This window comes from Ambystoma mexicanum, chromosome 3p, assembly GCF_040938575.1.
Source record: "Ambystoma mexicanum isolate Mex_15411 chromosome 3p, UKY_AmexF1_1, whole genome shotgun sequence".
In the NCBI taxonomy this organism is placed as follows: Eukaryota; Metazoa; Chordata; class Amphibia; order Caudata; family Ambystomatidae; genus Ambystoma; species Ambystoma mexicanum.
Genome location: NC_090925.1, coordinates 996,767,359 through 996,787,018, shown reverse-complemented (window position 1 = coordinate 996,787,018; position 19,660 = coordinate 996,767,359). Strand labels below are relative to the sequence as shown.

The following is a 19,660-nucleotide window of genomic DNA, read 5'->3' as shown; positions in this document are numbered from 1 at the left end:
GCAGCGGACCTTTCTGCATACAGAAAGCACTTTCTTGGCATCAGAAGATCTTCTTGATATCCGTCAAGGAAATTTAGATCTGTTGACGTACATTACCGCCTTTAAACAGGTGGCAGCCGAAGCCGGTTGGCAGGGGCAGGCTCAGTATGCCATTTTCCGACGAGGTCTGAGAGAAGATTTAAAGGACGAGCTAGCCAGGATAGAAAGACCTGTATCCTTTGCTGAACTCCTGACGGCTACCCTCCGAATTGACTTCCGCATGACAGAACGACGCATGGAAAAGAAAAGAACCAAGATAAATGTACCCCCTCTTTCAGAGACTCACCCGACTACGTCCGTACCCTTCCAACGAACCACCAAGGAAGAGCCAATGCAAATTGGAACGGCTCGAGCCCCGCTCACACCAGAGGAACGCAAACGGCGCAAGGATGGCGGCCTGTGCATGTATTGCGGGGCATCTATACATATGTTACGTGACTGCCCGGATGTTCCACCCAGGAGGTCGGGAAACGGTCGCCCTCGGTAAGTGTTGGGACTTACTACCGAGGGGCTGGTCCGAATCCTTATGCTCCTCTATCTGTCTCCCCGTCGGAAGTCTCAGAGGACTCCCGTTTGATGGTTCTCACGGTGACTCTTAAATTAGAGTCAACTGAAGTGACTACCTTGGCTCTACTGGATTGTGGGGCAGCCGGCAATTTCATTGATACCCAATGGGCAGAACAAAAGGGTGTTAAAAGAATTGCCAAACAAGAAGACCAGAAAGTAGAAGGGGTAGATGGTGAACCTTTAAGCTCTGGCTTGATCACCCACACCACAGAAGAACTTACCTTGTCGATTCAACAACACTCAGAAAGGATCGTTTTTGATATCAGAGCTGCGCACTTCCCCATCATCCTGGGAATATGCTGGCTACGCAAACACAACCCCTATATCGACTGGTCAAGAAACCTACTGAATTTGCAGTCCACCTATTGCAAATCTGAGTGTTTACCCGAAGCAAATTTTGAAACAGTCAAGACTACTAACTGCTGTGAGACCAAGACCGTCCATTGCTAGCCCCATTACCTAAAGGAGTTTACGGAGGTAGTTACAGAGAAGAAACCCATTGAGCTACCTCCACATCGTCCTGAGGATTGTAGCATCGAATTAACTCCGGGAGCTGTGGTACCATTCTGCAGAATGTTTCCGTTGTCATTAGAGGAGAAGCAATATCTCAGAGAATACTTGGACAGCAACATGGCCAATGGCCTCATAAGACCTTCTAAGTCTCCCGCAGGGGCCTCCATGTTCTTTATCTCCAAGAAAGAATCCAAGGAATTGAGGCCATGCATTGACTACAGAGGCCTAAATAAGGTCACTGTGAAGGATCGATATCCTATGCCTTTGATAACAGAAATCCTACAAGCTGTCCACGGAGCCAAGATTTTTACCAAACTTGATTTGAGAAATGCCTACCACCTTCTCCGCATACAGAAAGGGGACGAATGGAAGACTGCCTTCCGGACTCCGTTCGGACTCTTTGAATATCAAGTGATGCCGTTCGGTTTGGTAAATGCACCTTCAGTTTTTCAACACTTTATGGACAGACTGTTTTCGGATTTGTTATGTCAAACCACTCTAGTATATCTTGACGATATCCTAGTATCCTCCAACAGTCTTGAAGAACACGAAGGCCATGTGAAGGAGGTTTTCCGAAGACTTCGAGATAACCATTTATCGGTCAAACTTGCTAAATGTGTGTTTTCAGCTTCGTCTATCCCCTATCTGGGATTTATCCTGTCTAACCAGGGTATTTCAATGGATCCCAACAAGGTGTCTTCCATACTAGAATGGCTTTCACCCTCTTCGGTAAAAGAAATCCAAAGGTTTTTGGGTTTGGCTAACTTTTATCAGAGGTTCATTTCAAATTTTTCTCAAAAGATCCTACCCATTACTTCACTTCTCAAGAAGTCCTCAAATCCATTCAAATGGTCTACAGAGGCCGAAGACAGCTTTAAAGATCTTAAGAATGCATTTTGTACTGCACCCATCTTGCTGCAGCCTGATCAAGATCTGCCCTTCGTCCTTGAAACCGACGCCTCATCTGCAGCCATAGGAGCTGTCCTACTCCAAGAAATTCAGGGAGTCGAGCATCCAGTCGCTTACTATTCGAAGACTCTTAACGACAGTCAAAGAAACTACTCTGTAATCGAACGTGAATTACTAGCCATGAAATCAGCCTGTGTGGAATGGCGTCATCTCCTTCAGGGAGGCAGACATCCATTTACAATCCGGACCGACCATAAGAACCTGCAGGTCCTGAAACAATTTGAGTGTTATAACACCCGACAGGCCCGTTGGGCTCATTTCTTCGCCCAATTTGATTTTCACATCACTTACATCCCTGGGAGATTGAATGTGCTGGCAGATTCTCTTTCACGTCGTCGTGATTATTCACCAGATTCAGACTCACCTCCTGAACGCATGTTCCCTCAACCTAAGTGTATCGGAATGGTTTCCACATTTCTCAGATAGGTAAAGGAAGAGTCGGGAGGGTGTTTTGAGGTTGAGAGCATCCTAAAGATCTGACGTATGAAATAAGAGATGGTCTCTACTTGGTAAAGGGCAGACTCTACTTACCCACGCCCACCTTTCGCAAGAAGGCCTTGAACTGGTGTCATGACTCTAAACTTGCAGGCCATCGAGGCGGAACAGGCACTCTTGAGTATCTCCAACGACACTTCTACTGGCCGCGAATGAAGGAGGATGTGGATCGTTATGTCCAGTCTTGTATCGTCTGTCTTCGAAGCAAGTCTTCCCGCCAACGACCGATCGGATTACTTGAACCTTGTGCAGTACCTGAAGGCCCTTGGAGCTCTATTTCAACTGATTTCATAGTGGATCTGCCCATTTCTCAGGGATGCACGTGCATTATGGTGGTAGTAGATTCATATTCCAAGATGGCTCACTTTTCCCCTTTGTCCGGAGTCCCTACAGCTGCCAGAACGGCTGAAGTGTTCCTCCAAGATATCTTCAGATTGCACGGAATGCCCTCTAAGATCATCTATGACAGGAACAGTCAATACACCTCCCGTTTTTGGAAAGCCCTCTGTGAGCGGCTGGGAATTCAAAGAGCTCTCACTTCGGGTTTTCACCCGCAGTCCAATGGACAAACTGAGCGGCTAAATGGAGCTCCTGAACAATACCTGAGGTGCTTTGCCAACTCCCAGCAGGACAATTGGTGCTCGTTATTGGCTTCGGCTGAATTCTCCTACAATAACTCCTTACATTCTGCTCTAGGGTTCAGTCCTTTTTTCTGTACCTATGGCTACCATCCTCTGTCTATTCTTCCTATCTCCTGTCTCTCTACCAACGTGCCATCTGTAGATTCCTCTCTCACTCTCCTTAGAGAAATACATAAGAAGGCAGGGGAAAGCCTTAGGGCAGCGCAGGACCGGTACAGGTCTCAAGCCAATAAACACCGTCAACCTGTCCCTGGCTGGGGAGTGGGATCACAAGTTATGCTATCCACGAGATACCTCCCACGCTGGGCCCATCCATCCAAGCTTTCTCCTAAATTCTTAGGGCCTTTCGAGACTATTCAAAAGATCAACCCTGTGGCCTTTCGTCTCAAACTTCCAGCCAGCCTTAACCGGGTTCATCCGGTCTTCCATTCATCACAACTAAAAGACTTTCATGTCGACACCTGGACTCGTCAAACTGAGAGAGTCACTATGCCTTTGGCTTCCACTCAGGAAGAATATGAGGTAGCTCAGATTTGCGACTCCAGGTACCGCAGAGGAAAATTTGAATATTTGGTACAATGGAAAGGCTTCCCATCCTCGTAGAATGCCTGGGAACCCATCTCCCATATTTCAGCCCCTTCCTTGTTGCGCAAGTTCCATTTATTTCATCCAGGAAAACCAGGGGGAGGTGCCATAGGAGGGGGCATACTGTCATGCCACGAGACAGGTGGAGCCGGTGGAGCCGCTGGCGGCGCAGATACTAGCACATCATACACTCCGCTTACCCGTCACGTACTCCTTTAGCACCGTTCTAATGTTGCGCGCAGACGCGACTCAGAAGCTTAAAGCCTTTTGCTTTCGGGTCGCGGACGCGTTGCAACGCTTCCGGTTTCATTGTTTCCGAGAGTGCTCTACGCTCTGTACTTTTCGCAGCTTTCACGTTCGTGTATTTTCTCCGTCGGTCACCGATCCCTATCGGGTTCCTTACTCCTCTCCTTCTAGCCTGTTTCCTTTTTGCGCTGAGCTCTTTTCCCCCTGTTATTTCCGTTCCTCTTATTACCCTTTTACTCTCCCTCCAGTCTTCTAGCCCAACCCCCGTCCCATCCTACCTTCACTCTGTGTTCCTTACCTTTTCTCCATTCTGTCTTCCAGTACTAGTCCCCTCCTTTGTTTCCTCTCATCTTCCTGTTGGATTCCCTGTGTACTAGATCCTGGCCTGTTAATTTGAATTGTCTACTCTACCGCTTGGACACCTTCTACAGTTGCTTTCAGTGTACCAGACCCTGGCCTGCTTTTGGACTGTCGACTACTGTTTCCTCAAGTGATCATCCTTCTCCTTTGGACTGCCTTCCTCCGGAGCTCCTTCAGAATTTCTCCGCCGACCATCTCTTCTGCTTGGCCCCGTCTCAAGACTACATCTCAGGGGTCGCTCAGGGGTTTTTTGTGCCTTAGGGCTTTTTCCCCTTATTGGCGTTCCCGGAGGGGGGCCCCGGGCACCCTTTTTTGGGTAGCACGGTGGCTTCCTTCCGTGGCCGTGCTTATCTACACAAAAAAAAAGGGCCGACCTATAAGAAGAGGAGAGAAGGGTACGGAAAGGAAAGAAGAAGGTGAGGAGCTAGGGGAGGGTGGAGAATCAGAAAAAACGTTCTCTGACGAGGATATCTCAGGTCCCAGTGACAATATCTTCAGAGAAGTGCATACTGCAGATGCAGAATCGATTGTCCCTCACGTCATCCAAGACATCCTTGGCTGTGCTTTCATTTTCAGACACTGGAAATCCGCAGTTGGAGAGCCATGTTCTTATTAAATTTAAATCCTTTGGAAAAACATGAAGGACTGCACTATCACTTTTAGCATGGCTGGTATTACTACAACCGAAAAAGATACAAGAAGGCATTTTTCGCATGCTCTTATGATCTGTTAAAGAAATATTAAAACATGATTAGTATTAAAAAAGTATCAGTGAGTAAACCAAACATCTCATCCCTCTGATACTAACAATACATTGACTTTATAGAAAATGGCACCGAAAGCACATAGTAAACATGCACTACTAAATATGACATCTAAAAATAATACTCTGTAATGTTATGTCCTAATTAGAGATAACAATTATTATGCCAGTTGATATTGGTGTAGACTTTTAAAATAAAATAAAGTGAATATAGGGCATACATTGCAGTATAGAGCAATAGAAAGTGTCCTAGTGGAGATCGTTGACAATACAGAAAACTACATTAAAAGTTGACTAACCCATTACTTGGAACAACTGATGAGCCGATTCAGCGAGCAAGGTAAGAAGTGGAGAGATGCTGATATCCGTTGTGGATTTCACAGACGTTCTCTTGGTAACTTGTAAAGTGTTTATAAAGGCTTACAGAAGTGGGTGTGTATGTGAATGTCGGAAATGTTCCTTCGCACCCACCAGACCTTTATGACAATGTTTGACCTCCTGAATGCTGCCCGTGCAGCTCCCTTGCGAGCGCACACCCACAGGTGTGAACTGTCATTGATAGCAGAGAGGAATGTATGAGGATGGGGTGAGCGCAGAAGACCAGGAAAAATTTTCATGGGACACAGGGATGTGCTGATTGCAGGGATGGGGTCTTCAAAGGGGAGTCTGCAGACACCGGGGCTGCGGTGGCCATGTGGACAATGGTCCCTGTGTGGAAGATGCCTTGGAGGTGTACATGGTGTTTGGCACCTTGAGCCTTCCCATCCACCCAGCCCCTTTTTTTTTTTTTAAATATATTTTTATTTTATTTTAAGTGAAAACAGTATAAACAAACTTGTGACATTATATACAATAAACCAATAAACACTTAACAAAACACAACACTACACTCCCCCCCTCCCCCCCAAGAGCTCATCCACAGGGTAGTTCCGTATCGTCCTGGTGTGGCCGGGTGGCTTCCTCCTCCGAGGCAGTAGGTTCTCCTCGTACCCCAAACAGACCAGTGACTAATGACCTCCAGGCTACTAGGTTGCCCACATCTTCCTCCCCGCATTTACTGCATGCCTCTTGCCAGACCATGGTTTCGGCTTCCGCCCATTTTTGGAGATCCCTCCACCACATCTCTATCCTAGGTTTGTAGCATTGCTTCCAGTTCATGGCTATCCTCCTCTTAGCGAGTATATATGCTAGGTCTCTCAGTTTACCCAGATGTCTGGTGTTCTTTGGTCTGGAGAACCCCCCTAGAAGGCAAGCCCAGGTCGTGTCAATGCTTATCGGGACCCCTTTGTCAGCCAACTTCTGTGACACTTCTCCCCAGAAGACCTCAATTACTGGGCAGGACCAGAACATATGCGTCATGTCCGCATTCTCCTCGTTACACTTCGGGCATGCCTGCCTGCCCGAGTTCGCAAACTTAGCTATTCTCTTGGGGGTCAAATACGCTCTGTGTGTGATATATAGTTGGATTTGCTGTAATCTAGCATTTCTGGACACTTTTTTATGATATCCCAGAGCCAGTTCCCACATCCCATCAGTCATCTGAACCCCCACTTCCATTTCCCATTCTAGTCTCAAGTCTGTCAAGTCCTTTCCCACTCGGGACATCACCACCTCGTACAATCTGGAGATCTCGTGTCCACCCTCCGATATGTCATATATTGTATCAATCAGGGCGTCCGGATCCTCCGCTAACACCGTCTCAGGCCAAGATTTTCGGATAGTCTGTACCAACCTGAGGTATGTAACATATTGGCCCCCATGTAACCCAGCTTCGTCTTCTAAGTCTGCCAAATCCTTGATGGCCCCATCTTGCCATATATCTCCTAACGTGGCCAACCCAACCGGTTCCCAGTACATTCTGATCAATTTTCTAAGTTGACCATCCCCCGCAGTCAAGGCAACCAGTGGCACCTGCGGCGCACACGGATCCGCGCTTTCCAGTAGCCGGCATGCTCTACGCCACATTTTCCACCCAAGTAACAGCATACCAGGGCAAAGATTTAAGTCTTGTCTAGGGACCCAGATGATCTCCTTCAAATAAAACGGGGTGCAATCTGTCCCAACCAACCTGGACTCGGGAGATTCCTCATCAGAGAGCCACTGTGTAACATATTGCAATTGGCTCGCTACATAATAGGCCTCAAAATGTGGTAATTTAATCCCTCCTTTATCGTAGAAGTTTTGTAGCTTCCACAGCGCCACTCGGTTGCGAGTGCCGTGCCATAGGAAGTCCCTGCACATACTGTCGAGTTTGGTAAAGAACTTCCTAGCTATTAAGTATGGTATGTTGTTGAAGAAATGCAGCAGTCTAGGCAAGACAACCATTTTAAGCAACGCCCCTCGCCCTATCATCGCTAGCGGCAGCTTTTCCCAAAATCGCATAGACGCACGGATTTTATCCACAGCAACCTCGGTGTTATGCAGATGTTCATTTCCCACAGTGTGATATATGTCTATTCCGAGGTATCGGAAGGACTCGACTGCCCAAGGCACGGGCAATACCGGTAAGCGTTCCGTGGGGACCCTCGAATAGTACCCTAGGGGGAACATGCTCGACTTGTCTGGATTAACCGCTATGCCGGACAATTCGGCATACTTCTGCATGACCTCCAAAACATACTGGAGGTTCTCTTCCGGATACTTTAGGTACAGCAGCAAGTCATCGGCATATAAGGATATCAAATGGCTCTTTCCTCCCACCTCGATGCCCACCAGGTCATATTGCTGTCTAAGGTATACCGCTAAGGGTTCCAAGGCCAGTATGTATAACATCGGGGACCAAGGACATCCCTGCCCAGTACCCCTACTTAGGTGCAACTTATCGGATATCACTGATCCCGTGCGCACCCTAGCCGTAGGCTGGCTATACAGTAGTCTCGCCCATCTGATATAGCCTGGCCCAAACCCATATTCCCTCAGGACCGCAAACAGCCATGGCCACCTCACCGAATCAAACGCCTTAACTGCGTCTAGGGAGATCACTGCCATTTCCTCATCTCTTCTGTTCCCTTCTTCTATCACTCGGTGGAGCCGCCTGTGATTATGAGTTATATTCCTGCCAGGGACATAACCTGTCTGATCCGAGTGTATCAGCCTACCGATGACCTTGCGCAGCCTATCCGCCAAGACCGCTGTCAGGATCTTACTGTCTTGGTTTAACATCGACAGCGGTCTGTACGATCCACAGTGTTGTCTCGGCTTGTTAGGCTTGGGCAGTGGTATGATCAGCGCTTCTCTGAGTGTGTCTGGCAATCGGCCTCCCTCGAATGATTCGTTGTACATCTCCAGCATAGGGGGGAGTATCTCTGCGCTATACGTTTTGTAGAACTCACTCGGGAGTCCATCAGTGCCCGGGGTCTTGCAAGTAGGCAGCCGTTTCACCACCTCTTCCAGTTCGTCTAGCGTAATGGGGCCATCTAACTCCTCCCTTTCCTCTGCACTAATCCTGGGCAGTTCTATATCTTCCAGTGTGTCTCTGATTTTATCCAGATTGTCTTCCCCTTTGTCCTCATACAGTGCTTTATAATAATCTAAGAAAGCAGCGTTAACCTCTTCCTGAGTGTGAGCCTCTTCTCCGTCTTCCCTTTCTATCATCATGACCGGGGCCCTGGGGGTTTCCCTCTTATAAAGCCATGCCAGTAGGCGACCAGTTTTGTCTCCTCCTGCATGTTGCCTCTCCACGTATTTCCTGTAATTGAGATCACAAAGCCGCTCCCAAAGCTCTGAGCATCGTTGTTGTAATTCGAGTACTAGGTCTGTGTCCCCTCCCCCTCTGGTACATTCACGCTCCAATTCTTTCTCCACTTTCTCTAGCTCAGCTAAAACCCCCCCCTGAAGGCCCTTTGATTTAGAAATAGCGTCGCCCCTCACTACCACCTTGAAGGCCTCCCAAAGTGTACCAGCCGAATCTACACTGCCCGTGTTCTCCTCAAAATACCTTGTAATCGTCTCTCTAATATCTTCTCTGAAGACCGGGTCTCTGAGCGCCTCCGCCCGAAGGCGCCATGTTGGAATCCGCCCTCTGGGGCGGCCGTATTGCCAGGCCATCACCAAGGGCGAATGGTCCGACAGGACCCTCGCTCTGTATTCAACCTGTGTAGTTGTTATCGTCACTTCTGGCGTAGCAAAGAAGTAATCTAGTCTCGTGTGCAACTGTTGAGGGGCCGAATAATGAGAGTACTGCAAGGCCGTGGGGTGTTTCAATCTCCAGACATCCTCTAGTCCATAGTCGTCTAATAGTACCCGTAGAGCCCTGGCCGCTGGGGTGGGCCTGTCTACTTTCTTGTCGGACCTATCTATCTTGGGGTCAAGAACACAGTTAAAGTCCCCCCCCCAGATGATCGATTCCCCTGCGCACGGGCCCAGGCGTGTACATAGAGTCCTGAAGTATACAGCAGTATTCTGATTGGGGGCATATGTATTAATAATACTCAGTCCTCTGTTCTCAATCAGTACCCTCAGTATTACCAGCCTACCCTCCGTGTCTACCTCCTCTCGTACAATTCTAAGTGGGACATGCGGGGCCACCCAGATCAGCACCCCTCTGGCATAGGCCGAGTACGGGGAGCCCACCACTGTACCCCCCCATTTTTTCTTTACAAGGTCTAATTTATGTTGTGCCAGGTGCGTTTCTTGTAGCAGGGCAATGTCGATCTTCTGTCGTTTAAGATATAACATGACTTTATTTCTTTTCAGGTAATTATTGAGGCCTCGGACGTTCCAGGTGGCAATCTTGAGGTCACCCATGGCAGCTATGTGTCTTCCCACCCCACTTACGGGAACCTCCAGCAGTTCTCATGACACAGAAAGCGTCCCACTGCAGCCCCTCCGCGAATAAGCTCATTCCCAAACAAACCACACACACAACCAAACTCCAACCCCCTTTCCCCTCCCTCTCCCACCCTCCCCCCAACACCACACACCCCAACTGTTGCCCAGCTTCAACAAAAGAGCTCAGGCACCCCCACATCTGGTTCCGCAAACACCGATCCGTGCACGGAGCCCAGTAGGGTGAGGTCGCCCTAATGGCCACCTAACCTAAGCTATTGTGGGGAGAGAGTATCGCTCCATGGGGCTCCCGTTCAGTAATAATCTCAATGTTTGTGGCAAACAGTACAACCAACTGACCTTCCATGCCGAAGGTTCCGAACCGACTATAATCAAGTCTTAGGGTCCATGAGTCGCGCCATCTTGCGACGCCATTTTACGTCTTCCGCAGCTCCTCCGAGTCCTTCTGGGGCCGGTCCGCCGATTCTTGAGGGCACCCTTGTGCGTCGAGCCACTCCATGGCGTCCTCTGGGGTCTCGAAAAATAAAGTTTTATGCGCCTGTATGACCTTAAGTTTTGCAGGGTAAAGCAACATATATTTGTAACCTGCCTCCCTCAGCCTCCGTTTCACAGTTCCAAAGTTCATGCGGCTCCGCTGCACAGCTAGGGTGTAGTCCGGATACGCCGTGATGTTTGCTGCTCCTCTCTTGATCGTGCCTCCTTTTCGAAAATGTTCTAATATTCTTTCCCGATCACGATAGTTAAGAATTTTGGCAATGATGGGTCTGGGCGGGTTTCCAGGAGGCGGCCTCCTCGTTAGGGCTCTATGTGCTCTCTCCACTGCGAAGCCTTGGGATAAGGCCCCTCCGGATATCTCTTGCAGCAACATGGTCTCAACGAAGTCAGTAGGGTCACGGCCCTCCGTCCCCTCCGGTAGGCCCACAATGCGGATATTGTTGCGACGGGCCCGTCCTTCAGCCTCCTCCGCTCTACTTTCCAGGTTGCCCACCCTTTGGATTAGGGCGTGCAGTTTTGCCTTGTGGGTGGCACAGTCCGCCGTATTCGGGCCAACTTCTTTTTCTAGGGACTCTGTGCGCTCCGCCAGAACCCTAACGTCTTGTCTCAGTAGATTGACGTCTTCCTGGACCTCCCCAACTTTGAGGTCCAATGCCGTTTTTAATTCAGAGACAGCCTGTTCTAATTTCGACTCCCAGGCCGCTCTCAGGTCCGCAATCGCTGCTAGGATTTCTTGATTAGAGCTCGAAGTCGTCGCGCCACCCACGGCCGGTGCATCCTTATTCTTGGTGGCGTCCGAGCCCGGGGACGTTTTGGTGAAGTCATCCAGCGTGGGCTGTTTCGCCTTAGGTCGCACTGCCTTACTGGACATGGTTCTGAGGACGTACAGGTCTACCGAATGATGAGTGGGCGCACTGCAGGCTGACCTGGTTAGGTCTTCCCGCAACTCTTTTCAATCCCGTCTCAGGTCTATGTCGGCCATTTTGAGTCGCCCTTTGTTCTCGGCGTCTCTCGACTTTTCTTCTCCGATCTCAGCCGTCGTAGCCACTATGACCTCCAAAAGTTCACAGTACTTCGGTAGCACCTTCACACGCTGGCATGCATCTCGTCGGTATTCAATAAGCAGTCGTACTGTACTGATTTGCCCGGATCTGTTCAGGATCTCGGGAGCTCCGCTGGAACGCGTCCTCCTACATGGCTCTCGTAGCCACGCCCCCTCCACCCAGCCCCTTTGCGAGCAAACGCCCACATGTGTGAACTGCTTGATGCTGGAGGGGTGGGGGGTGGATGTAGATGAGGTGAGCGCAGAAGGCCAGGAACAATGTTCAAGGTACACAGGGATAAGTTGATTGCAGGGACGGGGTCTTCAAAGGCGAATCTGCAGAAAACGGGTCTGGGGCGCCCATATGGACAATGGTCGCTATGCGGAAGATGCCTTTGAGGTGTACATGGTGTTTGGCACCTTGAGCCTTCCCATCCACCCAGCCCCTTTGCGAGCAAACGCCCACATGTGTGAACTGCTTGATGCTGCGGGGGCAGAGGGGTGGGGTGGATGGGGATAATGCGAGCGCAGAAGGCCAGGAACAAAGTTCAAGGAACACAGGGATATGTTGATTGCAGGGACGGGTCTTTAAAGGGGAGTCTGCAGACACCGGGTCTGGGGTGGACAATGGTCCCTGTGCAGAAGATGCCTTTGAGGAGTACATGGTGTTTGGCACCTTCAGCCTTCCCATCCACCCAGCCCCCTTGCGAGCAAATGCTCACAGGTGTGAACTGCCAATGATGCAGGAGGGGGTGGGGGGTAGATGGGGATGAGGTGGGCACAGAAGGCTAGGAACAATGTTCAAGGGACACAGGGATTGTTACTGCACACCAATATCTTATGATACTCTTACATATATGGACGTGTAGTGGACTTTGAAAACATTTCTCACAAATATTCTGCTTGAATTATTTTGTATTGTTTTATTTAGTATGGTAAAGCGGATGTCAATGCCATTACAAATGATACTGCTGCGGTCAAGGTACTAGCTGCATAAAGCCACAGTATTGACCGCTGTCACTGAGGAATTCATCACGAATGGCTCGCACTACACAGGCACGTATTACTCTTCTGACACGAAATCCCAGTCTTCCATGAATCCACAATGTAAATGCGCAATATGCCACAAGTCTGTGCCACCTGTGTAAGAGATACAGACATAGTTTACTGGAATAAAGCCAATAATTGCATTTTTTTTTATTTGCACTACCTTGTAAAATGTACAGCATTGTTTTGATTTCAAAAGTACCTTTTCATACAATGTATTGACAGTACTTGTGATTTAAAGTATGGATCAGTTACAAATGTGATCACACATTAAAGAACATTTTGGGAAATATTTCAAACAAAAAAAAAGTAATTGTTTGGGTGATAAATCTACAGTGTAATACTTTGACTTCATTTCACAATGAGTAAATTATTCAATTTACAGAAACATTCTTGCGTCAGTGATCCGTCAAACTTATATCGATCTAGGGGAAAAACATATTATTTTACCCATCTCTTTTGTCAACAAATAAGATATATAGAGTGAACTTACTTGTTACTTAGATTACGAGGGTGAACTGTAGCTTGAAGTTTGTGGATAAGCTCAATCATCATTTGCTGCATGGATCTTGTAAGGCAGGCTGCCCTGAAGTCACGCAGATCGGTAACGCATAGTGGTGGTGTGTCTTCTTCAGCAATGTTTTCTTTGCAGCAGCAGTTCTCCACCAGAGTAGGCAAAAGCTTACAATAAAAGCAGGTATATCAGGTGGAAACGTCTTTGATGCTACTGGGTTCAGGCTCAGACTCCGGCGATTGATCCTCATGGCTTTCATCCGATTCCACATCGTATCCACTTTTTTCTCTTTCAAGGATCTCCTCTTCTGAGAATTCGGGTTCATACATGTAGGGCTGAATGGTTGCCATAGTTCCTGAAGAGTGAAGAAGAAGAGAATCAATAGAGAGGCAAATAAACACCTTTTTGTTTGTGTAAAGCAATAAAAAGAGGTTTCCCATTAACATTGCATGTTAAAAAAGACCACCAAAGAAACAACCAATGTCACAAAAGCACATCATAAAAAGGCAAGATTAGTAGTCTCAAACTGTAATAATTCCCATCGACACATTTTTTAAATATGGTTTGGAAAAGACCTCTGTACGGAATATAAGAAATGAAAAGCGACTACTTGGTTAATTGATTTTAGGCCGTCAAAGTACCTGTTCTCAGTGTGACGTCCTTGGCAGAGAGCTGAACAGAGCAGAAACAAGGCTCGAAATGAAATACACTGACACAGAGGAAAAAGAAACACAAACGATATGTAATCAGAAAGGGTCTGTTTATATGATATGATATAGCATTTATAACGCGCCTATACACAAGTGTTTCAAGGCGTGAAGAGGCTGGGAGGGGGTACAAAGGAACGACAACGACCTCACTAGTCCAGGTGACATTGAGATCGCACAAGTGCAGGGGAGGGGGGAATGGGTAAGTGTGGCATGGTTGACCGTGTCAAAGGCAGAAGAGAGATCAAGTAAGATGAGGACACAGGGGGTATTGGAGTCAAGGTTGAAGAGCAGGTCTTCACAGATGTTCAGCAGAGCAGTTTCCGTGCTTCTGAAGCCAGACGGATGATCATGGAGACAACCAACCAATTCAGTGTGAAGGTTAAGCTGGGAGATGGCCAGCTTTTCCAGGAGTTTGCCCAGGAAAGGAGTGAAGGAGATTGGTGGTAGTTAGCAGGGCACGAGGGGTCGGCTGAGGGTTTCTTAAGAAGATTGTGCACAAGGGAGTGCTTCAGGGGGGAAGGGAAGACTCCAGTGGCAAAGGAGTGGTTGCAGAAGTTAGCCAACCAGACCGAAACATGTGTCTGGGATTGCTGTTGGTACTCTTGTTCAGAGGAGAATTGCCTAGCATTTCGGTGCTGGGCTGCCCCTGGGTAGCACAAAGACTGATATATTTGGGATATTTCTACTCTGTGGAAGATAGTGAGCTAAAGAATCTGGGTAAAGCACTCGTAACCGGGACGAATGTCAGGCAGAGAGACTCCCAGGACCCCACTTGTTTTTCACAGAAGTTAGCCAAAGCAGGGAGCCAGGCTGTCAATGTGGTCCTTGATGGTTATAGAGGAACAGGGGAGAACCTGTTTTGACGAGACTTTCATAGATCAGACTTGTCTAGAAATCTTGTCAGGGGAAAGGCAGAGAAGGAAGGAGGAGTGGTGGCCATAGAAGGGCCAGAGGAAGAGTGGGGAGTAGAGGGAGGAGGACGACGAGAGGAAGAGAGACAGGACAGGATGTCCTGAGTTTTAGAGATGAATTGAGAAGCCAGGGCCGTGCAGAGGGCCTGGGAGGGGACAGGAGAGGTAGAGACTGCATCAGGATTGGCCAGCTCCTTACAGATTTTAAAGAGTTCGGCCGAGTAAACCTGTCGATGAACGAGGCGTCTTGCCATTTCCATGGAGACATGTCAATAGATTGCGCAGAGGACCTTGACAGGAGACGTGCATTGGCTTGTTGTGAAATGGAGCGCGAGCGTCTAGTGATGACAGCGTTAGGGGCAGGCGATCCAAATCAGTGCAGCGAGGGCACTTGAACTTAGGGCAACAGATAAACGGATAAGAATAGCACAAGATGGCGGTACCCAAGCTGTTGTTTTCGCATTTGTTAAAGTGAGAAAAACTCTGGTAAGCTGCATTGGAAATTTATTTAAGAACGATCGATGCATGTTATGAAATACATGCCCAATCCATTACGCTAATAACATTTCTGACCGAACTACTCCTTTAAGTGAGAACACGGACTCTGATAGGAGAGAGCACCCGAAGAAGCGGTGAGCGAGGAGGTATCCTGCTCGAGAGTACGGGTGCTTGCCGGCATACCTGGAACATTATGTGGTTGATGGCTGACGGTAGCGGTGGTGTTATGTCAGAAGGGGATCTGTTGCTAGTGTTTAATGTTCAATACCAATGTATGCTTGTGTTATGTTAAAAGGTATTTATATTGCGCACTGCCACCAACGGAGTTGGTCCCCAGGCGCTCTGGAGGATCTGTAAACAAGGGGCGGGGTTGTGTTAGTCGGGAAAAGGGGGAGTAGGAGAGTGAGAGGTGTGGTGCGCTGTTGGCAGCTTCAGCTCGGTATGCACTGTGTGCTGTGCTTTGGTGTAATTATTGGACTGGGGCGAGACAACATGTGCAGTTGGTGCTGTTTATGTGTTGTTAGTTTGTTGTTGATGCAGTGAAGTGTGTGCGGTTTGCTGGGCGAAAGTAGGTTGTGTGAGTTAGGTATGCAGAGATTTGAAGGTGGGGTTACTGGGGGGAAAATCCTGGTTGTGCTCTTTCTGTTCTGTTTGTTATGAAAAAGTAGAAGTGTGGTGTCTTCTCCTTTAAGGTGTTATGACGGCACGTCATTGGACTTTGTGAATAAATAGGGCCTGGGTCACAGGGACCGAAGACAGAAGCTGTGTCTCTGCACGGGCGGGGAAGACCTCCGTGCACCCATGCCCGCTGGTCCCATCGGGACGCCACACCAGGTGCATTCAAATATTGGCATGTATGTATATGTTCAGACCTGCAAATAAATCACATTGCTTTTTTAAAAAAATGAATGCTGGAAAACGCAGCATTTTGACCATGGGAAGGGTCAAGCTCGGTTGTTCGCTCAATCAATATCCGTCACTCACAGTTATATAAGACCACTCCATTAAGTCACCGTCATAAACACCCAAACCTCCACAGCTCATGCAAGAGACAGATGAGCACCACTCAATATTCACAGGCATTAGCAGTGTCTACGGCACTCCATATTCTACCTTGTTTACGTGCCCCGGCGTCTTTCTCTGAGTTGCGCATGCGCGTTACGTACCGCTGCCGGGATCCCAGACAGCAGAGCGCTCGGGTTTCACTCTGGTAACCTTTTAACCCAAGATGGCGGCGCCCGTGGGAACGATGAGGTTTTGGAAACCAGGTACAGGCAGAAACGTCATAGATGGTGGTGTAGGGAGAATAGTGTGTGCAGGAGAGGGTGACTGACTAGGAGTTTGTGTGGCGCTGTCCCAGGCTCTTGTGCATTCAATCCGTTCACTGCTTGCCTATTTCTCCTTTGGTTTACGTTATGGCACACTTTTGTATTTGCATCTTTTTTGTGTCCCTTTGCTGCATGGTAGCACCCATTTATTTGCCCCCCCTCTGTTTCTTTCACTTCCTATTATCTTCTCGTTACGCCCTCTACTCATTTGTTGCCTTTATCTGACTCCACTCCCCCCTTGATCGCCTCTGTAGTGGTCGGTACCGCTTTTCTACAGGACTGTATTTCGCTGCCTCTCTTTGCGCTCTCTGTCTCCGTTTACTGTAAGCTCATACAGTAGCCCTCAACTCACGCTTTTGGCAGGAGTCACCCGCTTAGTATCAGTTCTTTCACGATGTGCCAAGCTCCGTCCACGTCCGTTCCGTTTAATAGGCTCGTACCCCTGACCTAAAACGAAATTTGTTTTTACCCGCCTGGCTGACTCAGGTCGTTCAGAGGTGTGATGTACCTCTGCCTGTCTATCCGCTCGGTCATCCTCGGCTCAATTGCCGTGAAGTCGTTAACAAACTTTCGCGAACCCCGCTCCACCAGTACCTTTTCTAGGGCCCTGCATTAGCTTTGCAGTGGCTTTTTAGGCACTTCTTAGATTGTTCTCTTTGTGCATAAAGTGCGTTGCTCTTTTAAAGTAGGAAATGTATTAGCAGACGCAGCAGTGAGAGGCGAACGGATTCTTGTGATGGCATCGTCTCTGACAATTCCGCCTAATGTTATTGTTTGTATCATTAACATAATCGGGTTCCCAAACACAAAACCTCATCCAACCCAGGGTTAATTGACTAATCTCTGCCTTGTTTGAAGATAACAGAACTAAACTGCCTCACAAAGTACACCCTTTTAAAAATATACTGAACTGTGTAGTCGTTCTAAAATGTGTGTTTTATTTATTGATTTATTTTTAAACAATATATTTTCTTAACTTAACCATCAGATGTGTTTTAACTTTTTGCATAACGCGGCACGCCCCGACCACTGTTGAACAGTCCCCATAAATAGGTGGCCTTGTAGTTTATTTTTTTGTGTTACTTGAGATCTTGGGTCTTTAATTTTAGTCCCCTGTCTCTGTATTCTGGTCCTTGTAGTCTTGCATTTAATTGGCAAAGTACAACTAAATGTGTGGTGCACAGACAGAATGAGGCCTGAATGTTGCAAGACATAACAAATCATGAGAACCTACCACAACAACACTTTGTAAACATTTGTATCAAGGAGCGAGTGGCCTTTAAATAATTTAGTAATGAGGAGTTCACCAAAGAGCCTCCCAACAAAGGTTACACATTCATTGGGTTAAGGACAAGAATTTCTTAGTTAACATGGCAATAATAGGAATTATCTACAGATCATACTAACATCTAATGACATTATCAGATAAAAAGATGTTGAAGTTAGAGCAATTTGTTTAATATCTAAAAAAGAATTGGAATTCCTTGCACAAGGTAGTATGGGAACAGCAATCGAATGTACTGTACCACAAATCAACCGGCATCTTCCAGGACACCAATTAAATCAACATTGGAACCCTTATCCGAATTGCATATTATACCTTCGAGAAACCGACAATGAAATCGTATATGTCACTCAGGGTATTAAAGACATTGACTTTGACAGGGAAACGCAACTTCTGATGAGCCTAGATATTGATTTATTGTATGCTAAAATTCAGCAACAAGAAGCCATTGGTATTGTCCATGACTGTCTGTAGGACACCGCACGGATCTATACAAACAAACGAGAACATTCACAGTGAGCCGTTCAAATAACACTGCTAAAAACGTTCTTTAGATTTTCAGGACCATACTAACATATTGTAGGCATGGCTGTGCGGGACACTATAACTCTTAATGTAGCCAACTTGTATGTAAAGAGGTTCAAAGAAAGTTAAATGTGTGGCGCAAGTGTTTTCAGTTTACAGTGTGACTGTGAACATTGTGGAGGGAAGGCGAGCTGCATTTGCCTTCTGGTGGAATTGTGCTATTGTCCCTTTAAGAAAAGGGACTACTTAATCCCAGGACCAAGCAAAAGCGTGGTGCATGTGTTTTCACTGTTCTCAGTGGACAAAGGTGGTTGACTTTGGGTCGAAGGGATGCAAGCAATCATCCCATATACAAAACCTCTCATCCGTCGCACAATTTTGAATGCACCGAGTGCCTGAATCATCGGTCCAATCTGCACGTGAAGTCTGCGGTCACAGTTTGAGCTTTACTATGACCATATATTGTCCACACAGCTTTTTTTTTTTTTTTTGGACCTACTTTTGGATTACTTCTACTGTCAAAGTTACGAAGTTCAGTGGTTACTGGGTATTTTTTTCCCCTTGTTGACTACTTATTTGAGGTTTGGGCACCTGTGTATGGTTGAATTGTTTGTGACCAAAGTTTGACCTATAAGCTGCAATGTTTAAAAAAAAAATATATATATATAGATATCGCGCTATAGGGCTTTTGCCAATGTGTGGGTTGAGTGCCTGTGGGCTAATTTTGACTTTGAGCTCCAACCACCTTTTCTCCAGTTTTATACTTGGATCACATGCACAGCATTGGAAAAACTGATACTGATTAATTATGCGTGGAGTCAGTCTCAATAAGCTGTTGTGGCGTGTGTGGGCCAGCTTCTGCCTTCAAGCCACCTATAATAAAATACTAGAGTGAAGATGGTTTATTTTTGATCTTGAGCCCACATTTGTGTTGGAATGTATGCAGGAATGTGTGCTTTTATTTAATTCCAAATAAATAAGTGAGCCTGATTCTCTAGTTAACCTGACTTCAGCTGTGTTGTTTAGACTTCAGTATTAAGAGTGTGTTGTTTAGACTACATTATTAAGACTGTGTTCAATCACCCTATGGTGGAAGGTTTGAAAAGTGGTAAGTGTCTAATGGAGCAGGCTCTGTCCCTACCAAAAAGTTAGAAAACACTGGTCAGATCGGGTGAATTAACAACTGTTGTGTTAAATACACCTTGCAATTCTCAGGTTCTTGATACCAATTCTAAAGCTATAAGTCTATCTAAAGTGAGGATTATGAATTCCAAGGTTGAGAATGCTTTCTTGAATGTAGAAGGTAACAAGGAGGTTATAACCCTGTTGGAGGCGTACA

The 19,660-nt window shown here is 47.2% G+C and overlaps 1 protein-coding gene and 1 long non-coding RNA gene across 3 annotated transcripts in view; one reads left to right on the top strand and one right to left on the bottom strand.

Moving 5' to 3' along the window:
- Window positions 1-12,411: 12,411 nt before the first annotated feature.
- LOC138581174 (uncharacterized) lies at window positions 12,412-16,305 on the bottom strand. The gene is made up of 3 exons (XR_011304463.1): window positions 16,168-16,305; window positions 13,044-13,419; window positions 12,412-12,643 (listed from the first exon to the last, which is right to left on the bottom strand). It is a non-coding gene; the product is annotated as an uncharacterized lncRNA (long non-coding RNA).
- A 29-nt stretch (window positions 16,306-16,334) lies between these two features.
- Window positions 16,335-19,660, top strand: part of DHX35 (DEAH-box helicase 35) — a 2,070,470-nt gene continuing 2,067,144 nt past the window's right edge. The window contains exon 1 of one of the 2 annotated variants that reach the window (XM_069652289.1): window positions 16,335-16,451. In XM_069652289.1, coding sequence (XP_069508390.1) covers window positions 16,412-16,451 — 40 coding nt within the window. In that variant the 5' untranslated portion in view covers window positions 16,335-16,411. The remainder of the gene's footprint in view (window positions 16,452-19,660) is intronic. The other variant, XM_069652288.1, reaches the window with a different exon arrangement.